The sequence below is a fragment of the Callorhinus ursinus genome, unplaced genomic scaffold (genome assembly GCF_003265705.2).
Source record: "Callorhinus ursinus isolate GAN/ISIS: 27379988/994484 unplaced genomic scaffold, GSC_fseal_2.0 scaffold8, whole genome shotgun sequence".
Classification (NCBI taxonomy): Eukaryota; Metazoa; Chordata; class Mammalia; order Carnivora; family Otariidae; genus Callorhinus; species Callorhinus ursinus.
The window spans coordinates 51,931,708-51,958,239 of NW_027397070.1; the positions used below are offsets into that span (position 1 = coordinate 51,931,708).

Genomic DNA, 26,532 nt, shown 5'->3' on the forward strand with positions numbered 1-26,532 from the left:
ATTTTAAGCAAAAGGAATAATAAATTTCAACGACACTACAAAGTTCTACCTAACATTTCGTGAGAGCTTTTTCCCCAGTAAGAAGTTCATAATAAAGTTTTAAATGCATATGTACAAATTCTGTGGTGTGCACAATACTTGTTCTGTATGGCATGTAAAATTGAAAAAATAACATTTGATGTTAAAGCAAAATCAGATGGACAAAATGCATTTTATTGATGCACTGAATACATGAGGAAAATATGCCAAAGTTAGTTATTCTGTACATATATCCTAACAGTAATCTTCTACTGCTGATTCAGGCTGCTGATGCTAATGGCTTTATATGAATTGTGATGCAATTTTAACATTTCTTAGCTTACCAAGTAATAACATGACAAGAAACAAAGACCTAAAGTAAGCAGTCAAAATAGTAGCAAGACATTTAAAAAAGAGGGGAAGTGCCACTTCGGCCACTAAGATGGGCATGCGAGAATAATGCTGCATTAGGTAAACAAAGGCGTCCCTTTTGATTACAGCGGAATCACATTTGAAACCCCTTCAAGCCCTAAGGCCCCATTTATCAAGTTCAACGCATTGCTTACATAGTAATCTTTGGGCTACAAGTCATGGGGCTTTTTTTTTCTCCCACTGAAAATATATTTTCATCTTGTTTTCTTGTTTTTATTTTCTGCAGTCTGCTGTCCCCCCACCCACACACAAAATGAATGTACATATACCCATAGGTTATCCACATTTTTTATCTACATATTATAGGTATGTGCAAGCATGTATGTATGCAAACACACACACCCCTCTTTATCCACAATTCACTTACAAATTACCTACTATGTATCTGGCTCTGTGCCTGATCTTGGAGATGGAAAAACAATCGAGATTGGGTTCCTGTCCTCAAATAGAAAACATAATTATAAAACTGCCCACTTGTTTGATTTGCTTAACACACACATGCCTTCAATATCACTTGCTAATAGAACTGCCAGCTCTTTTCACAAAGGAGCCCCCATTGTGGGCCATCTGTCTCAAGTGATTCAACGCAGTCTGGTTCTAAACTTCCAATCTGCATAGTTCGGCAGTAATTCCTACTCCCAGTTCCCTGGCCCTTCACTACCTAACATTATTAGATGGACCACAGGCAGTCAATCAATACTTGCTGACTGGCTGACTGCTTGGTTGAACCATGAAGCAGCATTTATTTGGAAACACAACAATAACAAAATAGTGACATTTACTAATTGATAGCTTATTAGATATCAGTTACCCTGCCAGGCACTTTATATATTTTTTTCACATTTAATTCTATAGTAGAGGTATCATCATACCTTTTTAAAGATGATAAAACTGAGGCTTTGAGTTTTAAGCAATATGCTTAAAGCCATATAGCTAGAAAATGATTTACACTCAACATTCTGCCCATAGCCACTAATACTATGCCACCTCTCAGAGAGAAGAGCCCTATCTATAGATGGCGGGACCCAACAAAATTTTGATTCATATGTAACCATATACTATGGCACAGGTCAACATAAACAGCTAAGTGAATCCAAAGTATGTAATAATCATGTATACAAAAAATAGATCTAAAAGAAAAGCAAGCATAGAAGCTATATATATATATATATATATATATATATATATATATATTTACATTTGTGTGTTTAAGATTATTATATCTTTAAGATTATTCACCAGTTTAGACTCCAGAGACATCTTTTCTCTGCATTAGCACACACTGTCAAGACTCGACTATACAGTTTTAACAACTGAAAGCAATTTTGTTTTTCATGATCTGTCCATGAGCATTCAGTTGCAGACCCATGTCTTATATATATATCCAATCCTCAGCACCCAGCACAAGGCCTGCCACATCCTGGATGCTCAATACATAGCAATGGAATACAATCATTAACTCTTGAAACTCTGTTGTAAGGTGAATGTTCCATTTATGTGAACATGTGATAACACATATATATCTAGAACATCACAAATAGAATCAGTGAAGAAACATTTATTTTAAGCAGAGCAAGGTAAACTTACATCCCAACACAAGAAATTTTCACTATTTCTTAAATGCAAATATGTAAGTATAAAACACATTAACACAATCTTCTGGCTAGAATTTTAATTATGAAAAAGTTGGGAAATTTAGCATTATCTCCACAGCAACTACACCCTGGCAACAGATACAGTAAATATGTGTGAACACTGGACACACTCAAAACAAAGCATGACATAAGAACTAAACTGCAGCAGTTGTCAAGATTGTAGGCCTAAATTTAGCAACTTAATTTAGCACATTTAATCATAAACACCAAACTTGTATCTATTTCCTTGATTTTAACAATTACTAGAAAAGTAAAAAAAAATGTACCTGTAAAGTATAGTGAATTTTGCAGAAAACATAAAGAGGAAAAGATTAGTAAAGTGGTTAAGGAAGTTTCTTCCTAGAGGTGTGTGAAGCATTTTATGATACCCCACCCAGTGGTGGCACCTTCCTCATACATGTAACCTTATCAAGTATGGAACTCATTTGACCCTGTCTATGTTGTCTTATCCTACTATCAGTAAGTACTTCAATGGTCATCTTTACATTTGACTTCTATAATACTCAACTACCAATCCTTTTTGGAAGTTGGTGGAAGAAAAATACTCTGTCTTCTATTCCTAGTTGACTTTTGCCACAAAAGTAGTGACTCTCTCAAAGTCCCTAGTATTCTACCCAATGCCTGATATATAGCAGATACTCAAAATAAATTCACACATCTACTGAACGGAAAGCAGTAAGCCTGCCAGGGATGTTCCAAGGTTACCAACCTTCTTAAGCTTCAGTCTCTGAAACTGCAAAAATGAGCATAATAGTACCGATTTCATAAAACTACCATGAGCATTAAAAGTGCCTTGCACATAGTGAGCACTTAACTATTACAGGTTTTATTTTTAGCCTCAGTTTCCTCATAGGTAAAAAGGGATCAATAAAATCTAACCCAAAGAGCTGTGAGAATTGAATAAGCACACACATGTAAATCAACTGGCATAAATGCCTGACATATAGCAGGTCCTCAATAAACCAGAATTCCTTTCTTTGCTACCTTGCCTCTAAACTCCTATTTTAAGATCCAGAAGAAATTTAAAAATCAAATGTAGTAGAAGGTTAATAGCTGGTTGAAAGTTTATTAGAATGCTGGATTTTTATTCTATCATTTTTTTTTTGTGGCACCAATATAACTTTCCTATGAAAGACTACAATTACCTCTTATTAATACATACAATGGGGGCACCTGGGTGGCTCGGTCGGTTAAGTGACCACTTCTTGATTTCGGCTCAGGTCATGATCTCAGAGTCCTGAGACTGAGCCCCACGTCAGGCTCCGTGATGAGCATGGAGGCTGCTTAAGATTCTCTCTCTCTCTCTTCTTCTCCCTCTGCCCCTCCCCACCGCCACTTGCAGGCACACTCCCTCTTTAAAAAAAAATCACATAAAATATATTCCAGAAGAAATCTGAATAAGTAAAATTAGAATTCATTCATATTTTTACCTTTTCTTCTAGCTGGTCCTTCAAAGCCTGATATTTTAGCTTCAGTTTTCTGTTCTCATTTTCATTCTGGGTTAATTCCTCTGTCAGCCTGTCACACTGTGATTTCACCTTCTCTAGCTGACAACGATGGACTTTAGCCGTATTCTTATCTTCTATACTTTCTGCCTGAGAAAAAGAAGAGAAAAGAAAAAGTCCACTGGCCACAGCTAAATTGTACACCAAACAAATTACACATTTTATCAGTGGGCAAAACTTCAAGATTTTGCTCTAAGCATCTGTACATAACATACAAAGGAAAGGAAATGCCCCTTGCATTTATTCAATTACTCCTTGGTGCTCATGAGCACTTACTCAGTGAAAGGTACTGTACTAGGTGCTGAGAAAGCAAGTATGAACAGTAAATTGCCAGATGCACCTATCAATTCTACAACAATGAATGATAAGTGCTTAACGAAGGCAGAAGAAAATACTGTGCCAACCCAAAGCGGGCACCCCAACTCTGCTGAGAGGGAAAGGGGTTGTGAGAGGTGTCCCAAAAGGGAAATACTATGACCCAGTATTGACTGATCAGTTTCCTCCTCTATAAAAGGAGCTTTACGACATTGCTGTTCAACCTCTCTCCTGGGTTTTGTGAAAGAACTGTGTGCTTTCAGTACAACAAAATTACTGATCCCACCCTGTGAGGCTGAAAGTATTATGAATTGTAGCAGCCAAGAAACTACAAGTAACTTGACCTGAAAAGAGTTTATCAGTAATTATTATTTCAGTACCAAGAGTGTAATTAATAAAGTACCTGGTTTTTTATCTTTTTTTCGAATATAACCAGAATCAACTTTAAGAAAAAATTAGGAATAATCTATTCCGTGTACAATAAAGATTGGCCAAGTATGTGAATTTTAAAACTTTTAAAATAACAACGATGCAAACACTTCCTATATGTCAGGCACTGCTCTCAGACCTCTTTGTGTAGTTTTTCCTCATTGTGTCCTCACAACAACCCGACCAGGAAGGTACTATTACTATCACTTCCTTTTTTGAAGCGGAAGCCCAGAGACACTGATAAACTTGCCCCAGGATATGTAATAAGGAACTGCAGAGCCAGAATTTGAACCCAGGAATTCTAATGTGCAAGGCTTTCAACTATTCCGCCACACTGCCTTTAGGAAGGTACATTTATCACTTTTTGAAAAAACCAGCTGGGCACAACTTAGCAATGTTAACTGGTCACACCTACCAGTTACTAACAGCTTGTAAGCAACTACGTATGATCTGTTTAAAACACGTTTTAATTTCTAAAATACATGTTTCTTTTCTTTTTACAAGTATATTGTATGTGTGTAATCAGGTATGTAGGAATTCAATCACAGGAATCAATTTCCTGAGAGGAAGTTTTGTCAGCTTTAGACAAAATCTGTATTATATTCACCTCATAAAATTCACCTAAGACTGGATACCATTTTAAATTAACAAAGGAATTGATTTAAAAAAAATTTTTTTAATTGTTTTCACAACCCAAAAACAAAATTACAAAATAAAGTCTCTCATCAGGATAATTGCTCAGTTACGATTTTAAGTTTCAATAGAATGCTTTGCCTTTTCTTTATGGCTAGTGCAAATCTTGGGTATAGAAGGTTCCCTGTAAGGCCTGTGGAGAACTGGAGCTGGCTCAGGGAGCCTTAAGAAGCAGCTGTGCTTCGTTCTTCCCAACACTATCCCTCTCCGGTGATGTCTTGTGTGATAGCCTGAAGTCAAATGCGGTATATATCCAACACTAAACTGGGCAAATCTACAAATCAGGGTTTCCTCCTTGACCCCCCCCAGAGCCTTTTTTAAAACATTTACCCACACGCCAATGCCTAAATTTGACTAAGAACTTACTTCTTGTGGTTTTATTAGTACATTTACATTTCACTCTAAGCTTTACAAAGTGGTGATGTACTCTCAAAAACCCTGTGATAAAGACATTACTAGTCCCATTTTATCGATGAGGGGGAAAAGGCTAAGTAACTTGACCAAGATCATATAGCTAGCAAGTAGAAAAAGTACAGAGCTCAAATCCTTGGTCTTTTGACCCCACCCCCCAAAGAAAGGCTCTACCAAATGACTTCTGTTGAAATCATAATGAGGTAATAACCCAATATCCTTCAAATATTAATAGTAGCTAGAGAATTTCATTAAAGTATTTTGCATTTAAATTTAAAAATAGGCGTAAGTAGTCCTAGATGGGGAAAACATAATTTGTGCAGAGAAAAAAATATGGCTAACGCATCAGCATTTATTAGACCCAAAAAAGTAATGAGTGAAGCCAAAAGACAAAGAAATAGAACATTTATAGAGCTATTTGTCCAAAGTCCTCTTGTACATAATTCAGTACACTAAGTCATCTGTGATGACCATTATTATCAACTCCTTCTAATTAATATAAAAAAGTAAAAAGTGTAGGATTATGTTAGTGAAATAGCATAAGGTAGGGGTTTTTTCCTTATGGGCAACTCATTCAGTTTACAATGAAACTGCTCACAATCTCTGGTTCTCCTTTTAAGCTCTTATGCTGCTTTTGTACCATATTAAAGAGTGGTTGAAATACCCTTCCTCTATTTCTGTCTCCCAAATTAAAAAAAAAAAAATGCCTAAAAATTTCAAAATATCTACAGAGTACTTCTAAGTTATATACTCTTTACATACAGATAATTTCTCAAAGCTTTACTGTCATTTCACTACACATGAATACAAAGCACTTCCTAAAGAAAGGATGGGGGAAACTGCCCTGTCTCCTGTTGAATACTATCCACTCTGTTTTGATCCAACCCCCTCCTCACATTTCCTCATGGACCTTCCCTAGCCATCTCTGACAAATGGAATGAACACGTTTTTAGTTCTTCTTTTAACTTGCTACATTTGACACTCTTTAAAAAAAAAAAAAAAGATTTTATTTGTCAGAGAGAGAGAGAGCACAAGCAGGGGGAGTGGCAGAGCACAAGCAGGGGGAGTGGCAGGCAGAGGGAGAAGCAGGCTCCCCGCTGAGCAAGGAGCCTGATGCAAGACTCAATCCCAGGACCCTGGGATCATGACCTGAGCTGAAGGCAGACACTTAACCAAGTGAGCCACCCAGGCGCCCCGCACTTTGAACACTCTTGACTATACCTTTCTTGAAATGCCCTGCCTAGGTTTCCAAGACACCATTCTTTTTCTGGTTCCCTCCTGTCTCTCATATAGTCCTTTATTCTTACCTGCTAGAACCTTCTTAGTACTTCCCTTAAACATTGGTGTTCTAGAATTTCATCCTCTTCTTTCTCCCTACATGATCTCATTAAAATCCCATGATTTCAACTACCACCAATGGGTCACTGGATCCCAAATATTCAACTTTAATCTCACTTTCGTCCTCAATGTCTAACCCATTATGTACTAAAAACTGTTCTGCCTAAACCTTTCATGGTTAGGCTTCTGTTCCTTTCCACCAACTCAACATGCTAAAAAACAAACAAACAAACAAAAACTGGATTTGCGACTCCTCTCTCCAAATCTCTCTTCTTTCTGCCTTATCTACCTTGACAGTCTCATTATCCACCTTGTCACCCAAGTCTGTGCCTAGTTATCCTTGATTCTAAACTTTTTCTTTTTTTTTTTTAAAGATTTTATTTATTTATTTGAGAGACAGAGACACAGCGAGAGAGGGAACACAAGCAGGGGGAGTGGGAGAGGAAGAAGCAGGCTTCCCGCGGAGCAGGGAGCCCAATGCAGGGCTCGATCCCAGGACCCTGGGATCACGACCCGAGCTGAAGGCGGCCACTTAAGGACTGAGTCACCCAGGTGCCCCGATTCTAAACCTTTTCAACTATAGCAGTGTAGTTAAGAACACAGGCACATGACTACCTAGGTTCAAACCCTGTCTCTGCTACTTTCCAGCTCTAAGACCTTGGGCAGTTAACTTTCCACGCCTCAATTTCCAAAATTGATTTGGTATTCCAAATAATTTCCAATACCAAAATTTGGTATTCCAAAAATACCAAACATCTGCAGGGATGATGTGAGGATTAAATGGTTAATGCATGTAAAGTTCTTACAGTAATGACTGGCATGAACTAAGTGCTGGAAAAAAAAAATGTCTGGTAGTATTATTATTATTGTCACAGCCAATCAATCAACATGTGACATATATTTTAAGATTAGCTCTTCTCCATATCTCTGATTCTACTTTTGTTTATGTCCTCATCAACTCTGACAGACTATTATGCCATATTTCATCAATATTAAGACATATTTTTCCACATTTTACCACCTCTGTCTTGGGATGTTGTCTTGCAGTTGACAGTATGTTAAGTTTTCAGAAGAAAGTATTTTTTGTTCTTAGTAGCACATAATGATGAGCCTTATAACTGATGGTATCTTAGGTTGAATGAAATATAGTAAGGCCCTCCTACCTATTCCCCCAGTCTCCATTCTGCTCTGCACACCCCAATTAATAACCCCAAATCCACTATTGCCAGTAGGCTATATGGAACTGGGGGAGAATTCAAAAAAGCTGAAAGCATTCTACAAATGTCAGCTATTTCATTATAATTTCATCTTTCATCATAAGCATTTTTATGGTAGTTGTATTTCAAGGAATTTTGAAAAAAAATAATTAACCCTTGAAGACTTATCTACTTATTCACCCATTCAGTGGATATCTACAATGTTCTAGGAACTATTATTCTAGGCACTGGAGATATAGCTGTAAACAAAACAGACTCAAATCCCAGTCCTCATGGAGTTTTCATTCTAATAAAGGGAGACTAAAAAATAAATAATATGGAATCTATATCGTATGATGATAAGTACTATGGAAAAAAACTAAAGCAGGAAGGAAGGACAGATTTATCACACTCCTGACAATCATGTTATAAAATAATTCCCCTGCATGGGGATAAGGCTAATACCATTAGACCCTAGAAACATTTCCCCAAATGCAAGATCTCAGTTATGCATTTACCCAGGCCAACTTTGATTTGGAAAAGAAAGGGTAAATCTCAAAACCCTTGGGTTTACACAGCTCATAAGCTGATCCACTTTAGTTACCATACTAGTAAGGACTGTGGTTGTAACTTCTATGGCCTTAACAAGTCTTTGCCTTTTATATTTTAGGAGGTCACAAATGTTGAATGAGGGCACATTTCAGGTCCACGACTTATTGCCACCTCTGCCTTTCCTGAACTCCCAAAATAGCTAAACGTTCTTTTTAAAGAGCTTCAGTGCTCTGAAATAGGTGCTCCCAGGCGGCTGCTAGAACTCATTTCAACCTGGCTGAACAGGCATGAATAAGCCTCTTTATTGTTAGTTTTATCTTCCCTTCAGTGCTTAGGAATACAGAATGATCTCTGAAAGTTTACGCTTTATTAACTTCATGAGCCACCAGAAAAATTCCTTCAGTATCATCAGGATAATTCAGCGCAGGTACCTTCAGTGTCCTAATATGATTCTCAGCCTCACTCTTTTCTTTCCTGAAGTGCTTCATCAGCTCCTGGATGTTCTGTTCGTGTTTCGTTTTCACACTCTGCAATGACGATGTGAGATCTTCCAGCTCCCTCTGGTGAACGTCTCGTTCTAGCTTTAACTGTGTAATGATTGTATCTGTTTCTTCATCTCTGGATTTCACCTGTGTCTTGAGGTCAGCAAGGTTCTTAAGCACCTCTTTCCTGGCTCTCTGTTCCTCGGCTAATTTATTAGCGAGATCTGCCCGGATGGCACTCAAGTTCTTGATGGCCTCTTGCATCTCGAGAAGTTGGACTTTGTCCCTGCCCTGGCTCTTCTTTAGCTCTGTGATTTCTTCTTCCAGGTGAGCTTTCTCAGCTTTCATCTGGCTTTGAATCTTACTCTGATGCTTCACTTCACTTTCTAGCCTTTGGATAGTGTCCAGGGAATCCTTGACTTCTAGTTCAAGGTCAGCTTGATGAGCCTTAACATCACTTAGTTTCTGCTCCTTACGGTGAAGCTCCTCCTCTTGAAGGGCGCGCTTGGTTAAGACATCATTCAATTCCTTTCGAAGATTCTCTATTTGTTGTAATGCTGTATAAAGCTGGCTTTTCAGTTCATCCTTTTCTTTTAGAATCTATCAGGTTAAAAAAAAAAAACTATAATATCCATCAGAGAGACTGTCAGAAAATAAAGTTTAATACACAAGGAGAAGAAAAATCCATAAAATAGTATTTTGTATTTTTTCCATTTTTTAATGAAAAATAGTTTTTAGGCTAGAAAAAGAAAAATACAATTACCCTGATGTAGCACCACACTGAAACAATATGTTGCAGATTTTCATCACCAACACATATCAATCCTTGATTATAAATAATTATTTAAACGTAGGATAAAATTTAGCAAAAGAAGGGGGAAAGAAAAAGATTCCTATTATAATTTACCAGAGGTTGAAATAATATGTTACTTAAAATAACAGTTCTTTGCATTTCAATTGCACACTTTTTAAAAAGGAGAAACCTCAAAACAGAGAAGGAAGACAATATACGGAAGCATGCAGATACAATCTAAGAAAGGTTTTGGTACAATCAATCATTATTAATAGAGTCAGTAGGGACAGGAAATACACCAGTATGTAATTGGGAGTCTTGAAGCCCCATAAACATAGAAATAAGGTTAAGATTAGGATAGGTGGGAAAGGCACACAAGAGCAAAGTCAAGGGACCAGACGTCCATCACCCTCTGCCAGCCTCTCTGCAGGGTGAAGGTGGACACTGAGGGATGGATGGAGGCCCAGAACCACCCCTCTCATCCGCACCACCTCCCAACACAATGAAAAAGCCAGCAGCTAAGGAAGCTGGAATCACTCCCCCTTCCCCCCAGTACTGGTACCAAGAACAATCTCCATCTCTGCTTATGGATGCCTGCCATGTCTTGAACCCGGAAAAAAGAAAATTAAGATTCTCATTTCAGAATTAGAAATAACGAGTAAAAATGCAAATACTTACAAGGCAGTTTTACACTTTATATTTTATACTTTAGTATGAAACAATTCAAGATAAACTACAATGAGTCAATCACTCCAAAGAAACCGTTTCCTCAAAACCCTGTCAGTTTTAGCAGGGAAGAACAGCATGAAGCCAGCATGAGAAATAATAAAAGGAGGTGGTTAAGCAATTGAGCTCTGACCACAGAAAACTGAATGTGATTCTCAGTCCAGTCATAAGTCACCCTAGATCCTCAAGAAAATTATTTTTATCTTTATAAAGATAATAATGGCACCTGTATCATAGGGTTGTGATGAAGAGTAGTGGGAAAGAGGAAAAAAAAAGGGGCAGAGGATCAAGTTCGAGGAGAAGCCAGGATCCCAGGGAGGCATTCGTGTAAGACAGTAATCAGATCTGTGAAGAGCAGGTATAACTGATAAAGCAATATCCCTGAACTGAAAAGACTAAAGACCACAGAGGAAAGGCAGGAAACATGGCTAGAAATATAGGTAAGTCTAAGGGTAGATGTATTATTTTTCTATTGCAGTGTAACAAATTCCAACAAATTTAATGGCTTAAAACAATACCATTTATTGTTACCCTGTTTCCACAGATCCCAAGTCCAGGAGAGGTATTGTGCCCAGGGTTTCCTAAGGCTAAAGTCAAGGTATCAGCTGGCCTGTGCTCTTACTTGGAGGCTCTGAGGGGAGAATCCACTTCCAAGTTCATCCATGTCGTTGGCAAAATTTAGTTCCATGCACTTAACACTCTGGTGTCTATTTCCTAGCTAGCTTTGGGCAGGGTTTGCTCTGAGCTTCTAAGGCCACCCACACTCCTTGGCTCATGGACCCCTCAGATTCTGACGCCAGTAACACCACAATCAATCTTTCCTGTGTTTCCAAATCCTCTGACTTCTCCAGCCAGAAAAATTTCTAGGCTTTTAAGGACTCCTGTGATTAGATTAGGCCCACCCAGATAATCTCCTTATCTTAAGGTCAACTCTGCCATATAACATAACCATGAGTGATCTCATCATGTTCACAGGCTCCAGGAATTAGGGTGAGTCATCTCTGGGAGGTCACTCTACTCACCATACTAGAGAAGAAAGAAACTGACAGAATCGAGTCTTGGCTATAAGGATAATGCAAGAGGGGCCTGAGGAGGAGAGGTGGCTTCAAGACAGTGACTGATGTTTGGAACAGATAACATAGGCCCCTGGCTAGGAGTTAAGAGACTTCCATGCAGCCCTGAAGATAAAGAATTTATTTTCAAGATGAAGCTATAGCAGGTAAACCACCTTTGATTGCAAAATACTACATTATCTTCCTAAAGTTGGTTTAAACAGCAAAGGTATTTATTTTTCTGACATAACAGGAACACCAGAGATGGAGCACTTGAAGAGTCCTTCAAAACTCAGGCACTGCTACTCTACAATTCTCCAGGTTTTGCCCTCGATTTCAGTATTACAAGTATCACATCAACTCATGACAAAGGTGGCAGCCTTAGAGTGGACAGTCACAGACTATGTTAGTCAAGTTTGCTATTTCTTTGGCAATATAGATACTAAAAACTAAGTTCTATTTGCTTTTTGTTAATTGCTTGGCTAGCAGCCACAGCCCAAGATTTTGTCTAGACATTGTCTCCAAGTCTGAAAATGACAGTGTCTTAACTGCCACCTCAATATCCTGGACATTCCCAGGGGCCCTCAGTCAAATAGGTTTTATCTTGAGGGAACTCAAAACAATAGACTTGGATCCCCTTTGTCTGGCCAGGAATGCTTAAGCAGAAGCACTTGAAAGGGGTCTGAGAAATCAGGCTTGTTTTTCACCTCATTTTTATTTCAGCTAAGTTTCCTACTTCCCTCTCTTGCTTGGACTAACTTCAGCAAGGACAGATCATTTGGCTATTCCAACACTGAAAAACTCCAAATTATCAGACTCCGTATATTTGGATTATAAACTGCAGATTTTCAGTCTCTCTACCACCCCCCCCCCAAGAAATCTTGCGCTCTGCTTTTATTATTTATTTTTCTCTGCTTTTAGACAGGCAGGCTTCAACCTATACTTGTCTTTCTCTTGTGGAACTTTTCTGAAGGCTGCAGTAAGATCACAACACATGCCAACATCCTAAAGTTTTCGTACCACTCACTTAATACCCCATTCTGAGGCACAAACACCATTACTGCCCCAAGGTACGATCTCTGATGGTTCAACTAACTACTGCCAATAGCACAGTTTGTCAACTTTCTCTTTAGAAATGTATGATCCTCCTGTCCCGACTTCTTTTCTCTACTTAGTTAATCCTACATTTTAGGCTCTTTTACTTAAAGCTCCTTACTCCAAGAACTGATGTTTCATATCAGCTTGAGTATCTTCTGCTGAGAGTAAGGGAAAACTCCAATTCAAGCTGACTTAAACTACAGGGTAATTTAATATCATTCCAGGCAGAACTGTTCCAGACATGGTGTCAAAGCTCTAGGTCCACCTCTCGGCACTTCTCTCGGCAATACCTTCTTGTGTGTGAGACTTCGTTCTCAGGACCATAGCAAGACAGCCAACTTCGGCCACTGCAAGCATCACAGCCGAATACAACAAAACCAGAGGAGAAAAATCTCTCTTACGTATCTTCTTCAGGAGTGAGTAAATGTTTACCATAAGCTGCCCCCAAAAGACTTCAGAACTCATTCTTCATTGCTCAGAACAGGGTTATGTGCTTGGTAACTGGCCTACATTAGTTTCTGAATGGAATGGAATGGATTGGGGCAGGGAGTAGATGGGGATAATCAAGACCACTATAGAAGCCAACTGATGTTTCTAGGTAAGTTTTGCTGGTACTAGTCACGAGCAGAAATGAGAAAAATAAGAGTTGGGTTGATTCCAGACTGAAGATCAGTTAGATGTGTGAGGTGGAAGAAAGAAATCGAAGATGCTGGTGAGCATGTCATCAGAGTAGCTTTTCACAAAGTCCAATCTAACAGGAAAAAAAGGATTCCAGGAAATGACTGGTCAACCAGAGGAATGTGGAAAGATCAAAATCAGATGGTAATGGTTAAAAAAGGAAAAGGAAATAAAAGAAATGTGTAAGATCAGAGACTAAAATTTTGGAACTAAAGATTTGAATTCACATAGAGAAATTACAGATGAGGACAAATTTTAGCCACAGAAATTAGCTGCTGAGTGACTTGAAGGTCACTGTAAAATGGGAAATTAGTGAAGTTTAAGGATGCTGAAGTTTAAGGTTGCTGACTTGAGCTTTGTAATCACCAAAGATGACAAGAATTACATGTAATGAAACAGGCTGAGGGGAAGCCAGGGGCAAAACTCCTTGAGAAATATAGAGGCGTAATGGAAAAATATGTAGAAGTCAGGAACAATGAGAAGAGAATGTTCTAACCAAGCAAACCCAGCTTCCAAAGAAGAAAAGCTATAAGAGAAGATAATGAAGGGAGGATTGAAAATGGCTATGTGAAGCCAGAGAATGATATTATCTAAAACCATAATAAGAACAGAAACCAACTCCTCAAAGCCTGACCACAAAGTACACACAGATTTTTGGGCTTGTTTTTGTTTTTTAATTAACTAAAAGGTAGACAAAAATTTTAAAAAGAAATAAAAGTTATTTTTCTGCATATGAAGGTACATGCAGATGGATTGCTGGATTATTCTAATATATCAGTACTTTAGCCTTTCTAAAATTGCATAGGACAGAACCATAAACACATTTAAAATGTACTTTAGCACTGATCCTTATTTTTCAACCTTTAAATTAAAAATTCAGCTTTTAAAAGACAGTATATATTACACATACTCCCTTTTTCCTCAGCATGAAGGCAATACAAAAAAAGAAAAGATGGAAATTTAAGATTCTTGAAGTCAAATATTTTCAAGCAAAAAGCTCAATACAGGGCAAACCAATTCCTCTGCCAACTCAGCAAGAAAAACAAACAACCTAAGAAGCATTCCTATTATCCATATTAAAATATAGATCTATGATTTTGGAAATATTCAGAAAAGCATACATTGGTATCAGAATCCAAGTTCAAAATTTTTTCCTTTATCATTTTCAAAACAGGTATAAGAACCAATAACTTCAAATAGCACTTTATAAGAGACAAAAAAATAAAAAGTAAAGATAAAAACAAAAATATCACAATTAATGATTAGATTATTTGTATCTACAGAGTTTTAGGTCTTCCATCATACGTTTATCTACATATCCCTAAAGAACATCATATCATGATGCCCTGATGTAAACATCCATACCATTTTCTATCAAGGAAAGTATACAATCTGATCTTTCTGGGTTTTTTCTGCAATAATAGGCTATTTGTGGTGATATGCTATCCATATCATTCGATAACAAAGTAGTTTTCTAATAGGATATATATCTAATAATCTTACCAAACTTCCAAAAATGTAAAAAAAAAAAAAAAAAAAAAACCAGGAGAAAAGTAAATCAGAGCAATTTTTAAGAGAATACAACTCTTTAGCCTTCTACTACATTTTTAAGCGGCAAATCTTAAAGCAGAAAATAAATTATGCTGGAAAAAGAGAAATGGAACTAGACAAAGAAAACACAAAAACTGCATCGTTTGAGCCTAGAAAATGGCTCAACAAGGCTACTTATTAAACAATTTACTCTGCAAAACATAATGTGTTTTATTTGGAAATTAGTATTATTTTTATTTTAATATATACTTCCAAATATGCCCTACAGTCACTTTTTGAAAATAATTAGTCCAAAAAAAACAAAAAACAAAAACAAAACAAAAAAAGAGTAGGCTGTATTCCTAATACCTTAGGGTGGCTTTGTGATTTTATTAAGAATTAAATACTCCTTAGAGGTATTATTCAGTAAGACATAAATATATAGATGCTTGTTTCCAAAATTATTTACCATGTATTTCCACATCATGGATTTACTGGACACTTGCATGTGCAATGAAATAGCTGTTACCCTTTCTTCCTTGATTAACCGCTGCTCTAACTGCAACATGCCGCATTCATTTTTAAGGCTTTTAAAGTGGAAATTACAATGCCCGCTGTGATAATTGTGATACTACCCTAACTGTGGCAATCACTTTAAAACTACTCTTTGCTTATCATTAGCAATGCTAAGTGATAAAAATAATTATATCAGGAGCATTCTGGGAAATAATTGTTCAACAATTTTGAATATTCTAAAAAGCTCCATCTAGAAAACTCTGCACCATGGATTAGGATACTGTCTGATGACATGGACCCTTCTAAATTTCCTCTAATTAAGTAAAATCCCCAGATGGGTTTCAATCAATCAATCCCTCCCACCCCCTTCTTTCTAGCTACCTCCCCTACTGTCATGCTCATTGAACCAGTTGCCAGACCAGACTGACAACAGAATAATCAAGGTAGAGCAATTTCCTGGGATCAGATCAGTTCAGACTCAAGTCTGAAAGCTTTAGAACTGCTTTACCTCAGGGCAACTAGTCACCCAGTGTGTGCCAGATGGGTTAAATGGAAAAGCACTCCAAAATGAGTGCAAGGTGATCACTTCCTCCATCCTCTATATGTCCACGAAATTTATATCTAAATGGTAAAGCATCTTTTCCATGACAGCTCATCTGAAATAAGCATTTGTCACTCTTAAGTGCTGACAATTGATTTTATAAACATAATTGCCCTACACTGTGTTTTCCTTTGAAAGAAAGTCAACTTATCCAAATGATTATTCTTCTGGAATGTTCAGAATTCTTGACAAGTGACAAATGACAAAGCAGAAATGATAAACCAAGACTAAACATGGATAAAAATCAACCCTGACTTTCCTGCTTATTATCTTAGAAACACCTAGGTTTAATTCAACCCAAAGATACAGTTGAGAATCAACACAGGAGCATAAAATCCATTTAAAGTAACTGATTATACAAGGGAAAAGATGATGTGCGATGTATACATGGATCTGTGAAATGCTTTTTGTTGCGATCAAAAGGCACAAAAGCAGAATCTTAAAGAGGCTTGTGACTTGGTAATACTGCTCAGGCAGTGAGATTGTGAACGTCATTCATTCAGTGAAACCCATTACAGCTGCTGCCAGAAAATGGTCCACTAGTAACTACTGCATTTTTAAATGCTCATTTCCAACCAATACTTACTTAAGTTGAAATATACTAAAAATAAGATTTTAAAATACATGCAACTGGGGGAAAAGTCAGGTGATATTATGGAAAACTTCGTGATTTTTTTTCCAACTGAACATTAAAGAACAATTTCAACTTAGGGAACTAAAAGCTAAACTGGGGGAGAGGGATGGATCTCTTTTAAGGGCCAACTCTAAAAACTCACAGAATGTTAAACTATGAAAAAGTTAAACTATGAAAAGATAAAAAACTAAATTACTTTTTACCTTGCAATAGCCAAAACATAAAGACTCTTCTATCAAGGACATCTTGATAGATTACATGCACAGCATGGCACTCAAGTGTTTGTTCAAAGGATGGATGAATGAATGGTCACAGCAAAAATCATTCCTTAGGAATCTGGCTTTTATACCTGATTATTCTTGTCTGTCAGTTGATCAAGAGTTTCAGACTGTTTCTCCAATGCTCGCTCTAACTTCTTATGCTTAAGTTTCCACTGCCTGACAGATTCCTGAGCTTTCAGTTTCAGCTCTTCTCTCCTCTTCTCTGCCTCCTGTCTCAGGGCCTCTGACTGCTGGAACTCGAGAAGGTACTGCTCGGCCTGCTTGGTTGCTTCCTCAGCATGGCGAGTCAGCTCTGAGATCTGAAGGTCAGCATGCTTATGTTTGGCCTCACAAGTCTCAAAGTGATTCTGGATCTCCTTCAGTTGATCCAACATCTGTAGTTGCTCCTTTTCCTTGTGCTCCAACTGATGTGTTAAATTCTGGGAATAAAGCATAAGAAATATCAGGAACATGTTCTTGTCAAAACTGGATGTCTAACAGCATCAAACAAGAATCTCTAATGTCACTGAAATGGGAATCATCTGTACCAAATTTCATTAGTAGTCAGTCTAGAAGATATGAGTCCCTTTCTATGTATTTTATAGGCACATTAGTTGGGAATAATTCTTTATAGAAATATTTTCTCTTTTTAGACTATTACCCAAAAAGGGAAAATACATATTTTCCAATTGACTGTCACCAAAATAGAAGGTCTTTTTTTCTATTGTTATGTCACATACATTACACATCATTAGTTTTTGATGTAGTGTTCCATGATTCATTGTTTGCATATAACACCCAGTGCTCCATTCAGTACGTGCCCTCTTTAATACCCATCACCAGGCTAACCCATCCCCCCACCCCCCTCCCCTCTAGAACCCTCAGTTTGTTTCTCAGAGTCCATAGTCTCTCATGGTTCGTCTCCCCCCGCTGATTTCCCCCCTTCATTTTTCCCTTCCTATCTTTTTTTTTTTTTTAAATATATAATGTGTTATTTGTTTCAGAGGTACAGGTCTGTGATTCATCAGTCTTACACAATTCACAGCGCTCACCATAGCACATACCCTGCCCAATGTCTATCACCCAGCCACCCCATCCCTCCCACCCCCCACCACTCCAGCAACCCTCAGTTTGTCTCCTGAGATGAAAAATTCCTCATATCAGTGAGGTCATATGATACGTGTCTTTCTCTGATTGACTTATTTCACTCAGCATAATACCCTCCAGTTCCATCCGTACTTCCAAACTCATTTTATGAGGCCACCATTACCTTGATCCCAAAACCAGACAAAGACCCCATCAAAAAGGAGAATTACAGACCAATATCCTTGATGAACATGGACGCAAAAATTCTCACCAAAATACTAGCCAATAGGATCCAACAGTACATTAAAAGGATTATTCACCATGACCAAGTGGGACTTATTCCTGGGCTGTAAGGTTGGTTCAACAACCGCAAATCAATCAATGTGATACAATACATTAATAAAAGAAAGAAAAAGAACCATATGATCCTCTCAATAATGCAGATAAAGCAATTGACAAAGTACAGCATGCTTTCTTGATCAAAACTCTACAGAGTGTAGGGATAGAGGGTACATACCTCAATACCATAAAAGCCATCTATGAAAATCCCACAGCGAATATCATTCTCAATGGGGAAAAACTGAGAGCTTTCCCCCTAAGGTCAAGAACACGGCAGGGATGTCCACTAACACCACTGCTATTCAACATAGTACTAGAAGTCCTAGCCACAGCAATCAGACAACAAAAAGAAATCAAAGGCATTCAAATTGGCAAAGAAGTAGTCAAACTTTCACTGTTTGCAGATGATATGATATTTTATGTGGAAAACCCAAAAGACTCCACCCCAAAACTGCTAGAACTCATACAGGAATTCAGTAAAGTAGCAGGATATAAAATCAATGCACAGAAATCAGTGGCATTTCTATACACCACGAACAAGACAGAAGAAAGAGAAATTAACGAGTTGATCCCATTTACAATTGCACCCAAAACCATAATATACCTAAGAATAAATCTAACCAAAGAGGCAAAGAATCTGTACTCAGAAAACTATAAAAGACTCATGAAAGAAACTGAGGAAGACACAAAAAAAATGGAAAAACATTCCATGCTCATGGATTGGAAGAACAAATATTGTGAAGATGTCAATGCTACCTAGAGCAATCTACACATTTAATGCAATCCCTATCAAAATACCATCCACTTTTTTCAAAGAAATGGAACAAAGAATCCTAAAATTTGTCTGGAACCAGAAAAGACCCCGAATAGCCAGAGGAATGTTGAAAAAGAAAAGCAAAGCTGGTGGCATCACAATTCCGGACTTCAAAATAGAAGGTTTTTGATGAGAAAAACAATGTGAGTTACTTTAGTAAGAATCTAGTCTTTGTCCAACTGAAAAAAAAGTCAGTGTTTTAAAAACTGTCAGATTATCACAGCAGTCATACGTAATATTTCACCTTCTGGCAGCACATAAAATTTTGTTACAATAAAATAAAAATACCTAATAAAAATGCACATTGATGACAGAAACATCAGTATAGATAATACTATATTTGAAAGTCCACTTAAAAGACTCGGGGGCGGGGGAGGGGCACCTGGGTGGCTCAGTCATAAGCATCTGCCTTTGGCTCAGGTCATGATCCCAGGGTCCTGAGATGGAGCCCCGCGTCAGGCTCCCTGCTCAGCGGGAAACCTGCTTCTCCCTCTCACACTGCCCCCCTGCTTATGTTTCCTCTCTCACTGTCTGTCAAATAAATAAATAAAATCTTTAAAAAAAAAAAAAAAGATTCTCAGTAAAGTGTAGATGGGTTATTTCCAGCTGAATATAATGTTATAAGCTGATGAATTAACTCAAGCTTACATGAAATCAGTGTAGGATAGATTTTTAAACAAACTTAAATTTATTTGGAATACATAATAATTAAGAAAAGCAAATCTGAACTCTTAAAATCTAGTTTCCCAGGATGGGTCAACAATATATTTAGAAATTGCACTAAATCAGGCGCCTGGGTGGCTCAGTTGGTTAGGTGACTGCCTTCGGCTCAGGTCATGATCCTGGCGTCCCAGGATCGAGTCCCGCATCGGGCTCCCTGCTCAGTGGGGAGTCTGCTTCTCCCTCTGACCCTCTTCCCTCTCGTGCTCTCTATCTCTCATTCTCTCTCTCTCTCTCTCAAATAAATAAAATCTAAAAAAAAAAAGAAATTGCACTAAATCATCATGATTCATACATATTTTTAATTTGAGAATTGGTAAAGATCTATTTTTAACTTCAAAAATGAGAGGACACTGCTTTTATATAACATTTTATACAAATAAAAGAATGTTGTAATCATTAACATTAAGCCACTCTTGTAGAGTTTTGGAAGGAAGTAACAAATTCAGAAATAATGTATCCCATAAGCTGCGCCTCCTTACTTTCCAAATACATGGGTGACAAAGATAACATGAAAAGGCCATGTTCAGAGGACCGAGATGATACCAGAGCTGGACAAACAATAAATATCATCTACATTGTTGTAAGGCTCCTACAAATGAAGACTGGAAACCTTTACCAACTTCCTCTGACTCTCACAGCAGAATGTTCAGTTCCAGATTCCATTATCCCTGCACTGTGGCTCAAATAAAGTTAAATACAATTTTTTTCATGGTTAGAGTCATGGTTTGACATTACGGCAAAAAAATAAAAATAATGCCTTGAAAACAAGTTTCATTTTCAGAGCAACAGTTTTGCATTTGCTCAGTTTGCTAAATTCAATGCAGCCTGGAAGAGATGAGTCACTCCTTTATCTACCCAAACAAAATAGTAAATTGAGAACTGTGCACTTGTTTGTGTGGAAAATTCTAAAATGAAATCAACTATAGTGGTAGTGGTTTACCCTTCTGCCTTTATCTAAAAGTTTTACCATGCAGCTAGAAATCAACTTCACTAACCAGCAGTATTCACGTGATTTCTCCATCAGCAGAGATGTACCAGTATTTTTTTTTTTTTCCAACAAACATTTCAGAGAGTGGGTACTCTTCCTACGTGTTAAGCACGTAGCTTAAAAAATGGTTACTAAGACCTGGCTTTGATACCAAAAAAAAATAAATAATATAAATTGGGGAGATATACTACCAGCTAGATTACAACAGCAGATAATGCTAGATGCTAAAATGATGGACAGTTTACCTGAAGGGGCCTGTATTCTATAGTGTGGCTGGGGAGGGTCTCTCTTGGGAGATGACATATGAGCTGAGATCTAAATGAGAGGGAGCTAGCAATAATAATTATTATTACTACTGAAGTTTACTGAGCACTTGAGTTGTACAAAGGATTGAGCAAATGCTTTATAAGAATGACCTCACTCAGTCCCACTATTACTATCTTAATTTTAGTGATGTGTAACCAACTCTTGGAACTTGCCCAAGATCACATACCTAATATGTGAGGGAACGGAACTGAGACCCAGATTGTCTGGCTCCAGAGCCCATGTTTTCAACTCTTTGCTAAGCGGCCAGATTCTCAGATGACCCTAACTCCATGCCTCTCTGTCACCTACTCCCACAGTCCTATCTTAGTGGGTTTTTTCTTTTCCAGAACTGCCACCAAGCAAGAGGTATGTCCCAGTACTCCCTTCTCCCCACTAAGCCCTCCTCCCACTCCTCCCCACTCCTCAAGCCTTTGGCTTTATCTACCCATCTGCCCAGTTTCCTCACTCTTTTTCTTCTGATACATCTGCTCTTCATTGTCAGGAAGATGACCACGCCTTGACATTTCTTTTGCTGGCTTTAAATCCAAGTTCTTTGACCTAACATCCTTAATTTTCACTTTAACCATTCTCTTGTTCACATTTCAAACTCCTTTTTAAAGCTGAACTTAAATGGCAAAACCACCAGCTCTGAGGGAATTAACAAATTTCCTTTTTCCTGTATCAGGTTACTGAGTCCTCTAAGGAAAACCACACAGGAGTATCAGTTGATGTGATGGCACATGGAGAGGCAACCCCTCGGGACCCGGAAATTCTACTGCATGCCTCTTCCCAGTCCACACAGTGGCCCTTCCAAAACGTCCTGTCTCAGACTCACCATCTTTTCACTCACTTCTAGTATGTAACATAGCTCCTTCTTAAGAAATAAAATAGCTATTTTATTTATTTATTTATTTATTTATATTTATAATAGCCATCACGCAGGACATCCCCAAAATTTCCTTAATGTACCATTCTGAAACTTACCAATGGCTCGTCTATCCTCCTCTCTAGCCTTTGAGGAAAAGGAATCGATCCTTCTTAGACAAATTAGCCTATCTTTGTAATTTCCCTCCACATCCATCAAGGGCTTCACTACACCAGTTATGTACTCTCTTCCTTGTACTGAACCTCTCTTTTCCAACTGGATCATTCTTCTCTACTATTCCCATCTTTAAAAAAATATCACGGTAATAATTTTTTCTTAATGAAACAAATTGGAGAGGATACAAACAAACAGAAAGATATTCCATGTTCATGAATTGGAGGAATCAATATTGTTAAAATGTTCATATTACCCAAAGCAATCTACAGTTTTCATGCAATCCCTATTGAAATACCAAGAGCATTTTTCACAGAACTAGAACAAATAATCCTAAAATTTGTATGGAACCACAAAAGATCCCAAATAGTCAAAGCAATCTGAAAAAGAAGAACAAAGCTAGAGGTATCATAATCCCAGATTTCAAAATACACTACAAAGCTTAGTAATCATAACAGTATGACACTGGCACAGAAATAGGCACAAAGACCAACAGAACAGAATAGAGAGTCCAACAATAAGCCCACGCTTTTATGGTCAATTAATCAATGAAAAAGGAAGCAGGAATACACAACGGGAAAAGAGTCTCTTTAATGATGTTGGAAAAACAGCACAGCTACATGCAAAAGAATGAAACTGGACCACTTTTTTACACCATAGGCAAAAATAAACTCAAAATGGCTTAAAGACCTAGGTATGAAATCTGAAACCATAAAATTCCTAAAAGAAAATATAGGCAGTAATTTCTTTGACATCGATCATAGAAACAATTTTTCCAAATACGTCTCCTTTGGCAAGGAAAACAAAAAGCAAAATTAAACTATTGGACCTACACCAAAATAAAAAGCTTTTGTACACTGAAGGAAACCATCAACAAAACAAAAAGGCAACCTACCGAGTGGTAGAATGTATTTGCAAATGAAATATCCAAAAAGGAGTTAATATGAAAAATATATGAAGAGCTTACACAACACCAAAAAACAATAATCCAATTAAAAAATGGACAGAAAACCTGAACAGACCTTTTTCCAAAGAAGACATACAGATGGCCAACAGACACATGAAAAAAATGCTCAACATCATTATCAGCAGGGAAATGCAAATTAAAACCACAATGAGATATCACTTTATACTGTCAGAATGGCTAAAATACAAAACACAAGAAATTACAAGGTATTGGTGAGGATGTGGGAAAAAAGGAAACTTCGTGCACTGTTGGAGGGAATGCAAACTGGGGCAGCCACCGTGGGAAACAGTATGGAGGTCCCTCAAAAAATTACCACTAGAATTATCATATGATCCAGTAATTCCACGACTGGGCATTTACCCAAAGAAAATGAAAACACTAATTCAAAGGGATACATGCAACTCTATGTTTACTGCAGCATTATTTACAATAGCCAAGATACAGAAGTAACCCAAATGTCCATTCATAGATTAATAAAGATGTGATACACACACACACATACACACGTACATGCAATGAAATATTACTCAGCCATAAAAAAGAATGAAATCTTCCCATTTGCAACAACATGTATGGACCTAGAGGGTATAATGCTAAGTGAAATAAGTCAGTCATAGAAACACAAATGCTATATGATTTCACTCATATGTGGAATTTAAGAAACAGAACAAATGAACAAACAAAGAAAAAAAGAGACCAAAAAAAAAAAAACAGACTCTTAAACACAGAATGAACTAGCTGTTGTCAGAGAAGAAGGGGGTAGAGGGATGAGGAGGGAAAAAGATAAAGGGGATTAATAGTACATTTATCTTGATGAGCACTGATAAATGTGTGAAATTGTTGAGTCGTTGTGTTCTACACCTGAAACTACTGTAGCACAGTGTGTTAATTATACCTGAAAAATCACAGAAATAATTTTTTTTAATGAAACAAACAAAAACCTTTATCAATCCAACATGATCTAACCAGCAACCTATACTCTTTTTCTTATTAAGCCAAATGCCTGGAAAGAGCAGTCTACACCTGGTACCCCACAATTTTATTCCTAATTCATTTCCCCATTCATTGGATTTGGTTTCCACCCCATCATACAATTAAAATAGCTCTCATCAAGATACTCAAAGATCACCTACAGCCAAATACAATGGACTCTTTAAAAATCTACCCGAGTTTCCTTGTAGCAGGTGACACTGTCAATGGCCGCTTCTGATTTTTAAGTCTCTCTTCTTCCCTGACTTTCATAATACCTCTCTCTTCACTAGTTCTCTTTTTTCTTCCTGTTCTTTAATAATCTCCTTTCCTGGGTTTCTTCCACCATTTACCTTTTGAATACAGATAATAGTATAAGGTTCTAGTATTAAGCACCATTCTATCTATAAAATATCTTCAGTAAGTAAGCATGCAGGTAGATAAAGATATAAGTGATTTCTAATTCAGAAGCCAAACTGATTTTCTGAACTCCAGACCTTTAAATATCAAATTATATAATGATGTCCTATATTTGGGAATCCCATAGGCATCTTAACTTTAGCATGTCAAAAAACTGAATTTATCTGATGCCCAACTCCTAACAATTAAGATAGTCCTACTAATAAAATGGTGGTAAAGGCTCTCTCTGCTGAGAAACTACAGAAATGGGAGTGGAATCGTATATTTAAATAGTGAGAAAGTCTGAAATAACTGCTATAGGAAAAGAGACAATGAAAAAGAGATAAATGTTTAAAAGCTAACATAGAGAAATAAGGTCACAGTTAGATAGTCTCAAATTTATAATAGACTCAAATATGCAAAATTCTTCAAATATTCCCAGCAAGCTTTTGAACCCAGGAGGAAAATAAGTTCAGCACTATTTATTCTTCTGTAATTACAGAACAACAAGAATAGAGGCACATAATTAATATATGTAAGCCAGAGCTTAAGCACATAAATATCATTATTCTCACATTTTAAAAATTACAGGCTTTTCATATTAACATATTACATACAATAACTCACTTAGAAGAATATTTGAAAACATCACGGCATTAATTGGGTATATATGAATAAATGAATAGAAAAGGATGCAGTTCTAATTGTAAATAATTGTGGTTCTTACTACTGATGGAAAAGTAGGTTTGAATTTGAACTGGATGAACACTGCCTCTAACTGCCCTGAGTCTGGAAACTGTTGCTACTGATTTGCACCCATCAGTCTGTCTTTATTATGCTTTAGGTAAAACCTGTCATAGAACTCCTTCCTATATTCATTCCTTGGCAGGTCCTATTCGGCCACTGTTTTGACATTGTCTTTAATCCATCTTCCTCAAATAACCAATCAGAATAACCTAATTGTAATAAACATTTCGCCATCAATCAATTATATTACAGAACCCTCATAACAATCCTTCACACATATGCACACATCTATAGAGAGCACACAACTAAACAAACACATCATTAATCCATGGATAAATACTTTTAGGGTAGGCACATATACTAAATATTAGTATCTTCCTATGTTCTACATGAAATGCTAAATGAAAAGCAATTTTCTTATTTACTCCATTAGAACGATTTTCAATTGTTACTACTATCATACATTCCTGGATCTTCTTCTATCCTAAAGAACATTTTATAGTTAAATTGTGTGAAATTACCTCAGCCACTAGAGCAGAGTAGTTAAATTTCATATCATTTAACCAAGCCTATTATTTACTTCTCATTATATAAGTGCTGTCAAAGACAGGAACCATCCAAAAACATAGAAATGTCCTTTTTTCTCCAAGAATTCCTTCCAGTTATATGGGAGAAAAAACTTTTAGGTTTTTCTAAGGGAAAGACAGATTAACATGAGAAAAGCAAACAAATTTTATTTAATATTTTTACATACACATAGGAGTCTTTGTTGGAAAACGAAGACCCAACAAAGTGGTTAGGACCAAGAGCTTCTAAGCCTTTTTAACAGAGAATTTATGGAAAAACGACAAGAAAAAGGAAAAGGGATCTAATAATCTTTGAGGGATAAGAAACTGTGGGAAAGTGGCTAGGAAATATATGGAGAAAACTAACTGAAGATCAGGGTTATTTTAGGTTTCTTTATACAGATCCGTTTTGGAATCAACTCCCAATCTCCAGTGATAAAAAAATGTTCTCTTCCTGGTAGAACCCAAATGTTCCCAATCTCCAATGATAAAAAAATGCTCTTTTCCTCATGGGAAATAATATGACCTCCTTTAGGTAGAAAAAGAGGTCAGAGTACCCTTCCTGCATCTACTGTTTCTCAAGTGCCTTCAGCTCACAATAATCAATATGCCAAAGTGGCACATTTTGGGGTGGTATGTTCTGATCCCTTTCACAGCACCTTACCAAAGGTTTAT

The 26,532-nt window shown here is 37.2% G+C and overlaps 1 protein-coding gene across 8 annotated transcripts in view; it reads right to left on the minus strand.

Annotated features, from left to right (window-relative positions):
* The window catches only part of CEP128 (centrosomal protein 128), a 390,388-nt gene that overhangs the window by 252,142 nt on the left and 111,714 nt on the right, over positions 1-26,532 (minus strand). For all 8 annotated transcript variants that reach the window (XM_025869528.2, XM_025869531.2, XM_025869529.2 and 5 more), the window contains 3 exons: positions 17,004-17,354; positions 8,976-9,626; positions 3,536-3,700 (listed from right to left, as the gene is read on the minus strand). In XM_025869528.2, the coding sequence (XP_025725313.1) occupies positions 3,536-3,700; positions 8,976-9,626; positions 17,004-17,354 (1,167 nt within the window). The remainder of the gene's footprint in view (positions 1-3,535; positions 3,701-8,975; positions 9,627-17,003; positions 17,355-26,532) is intronic.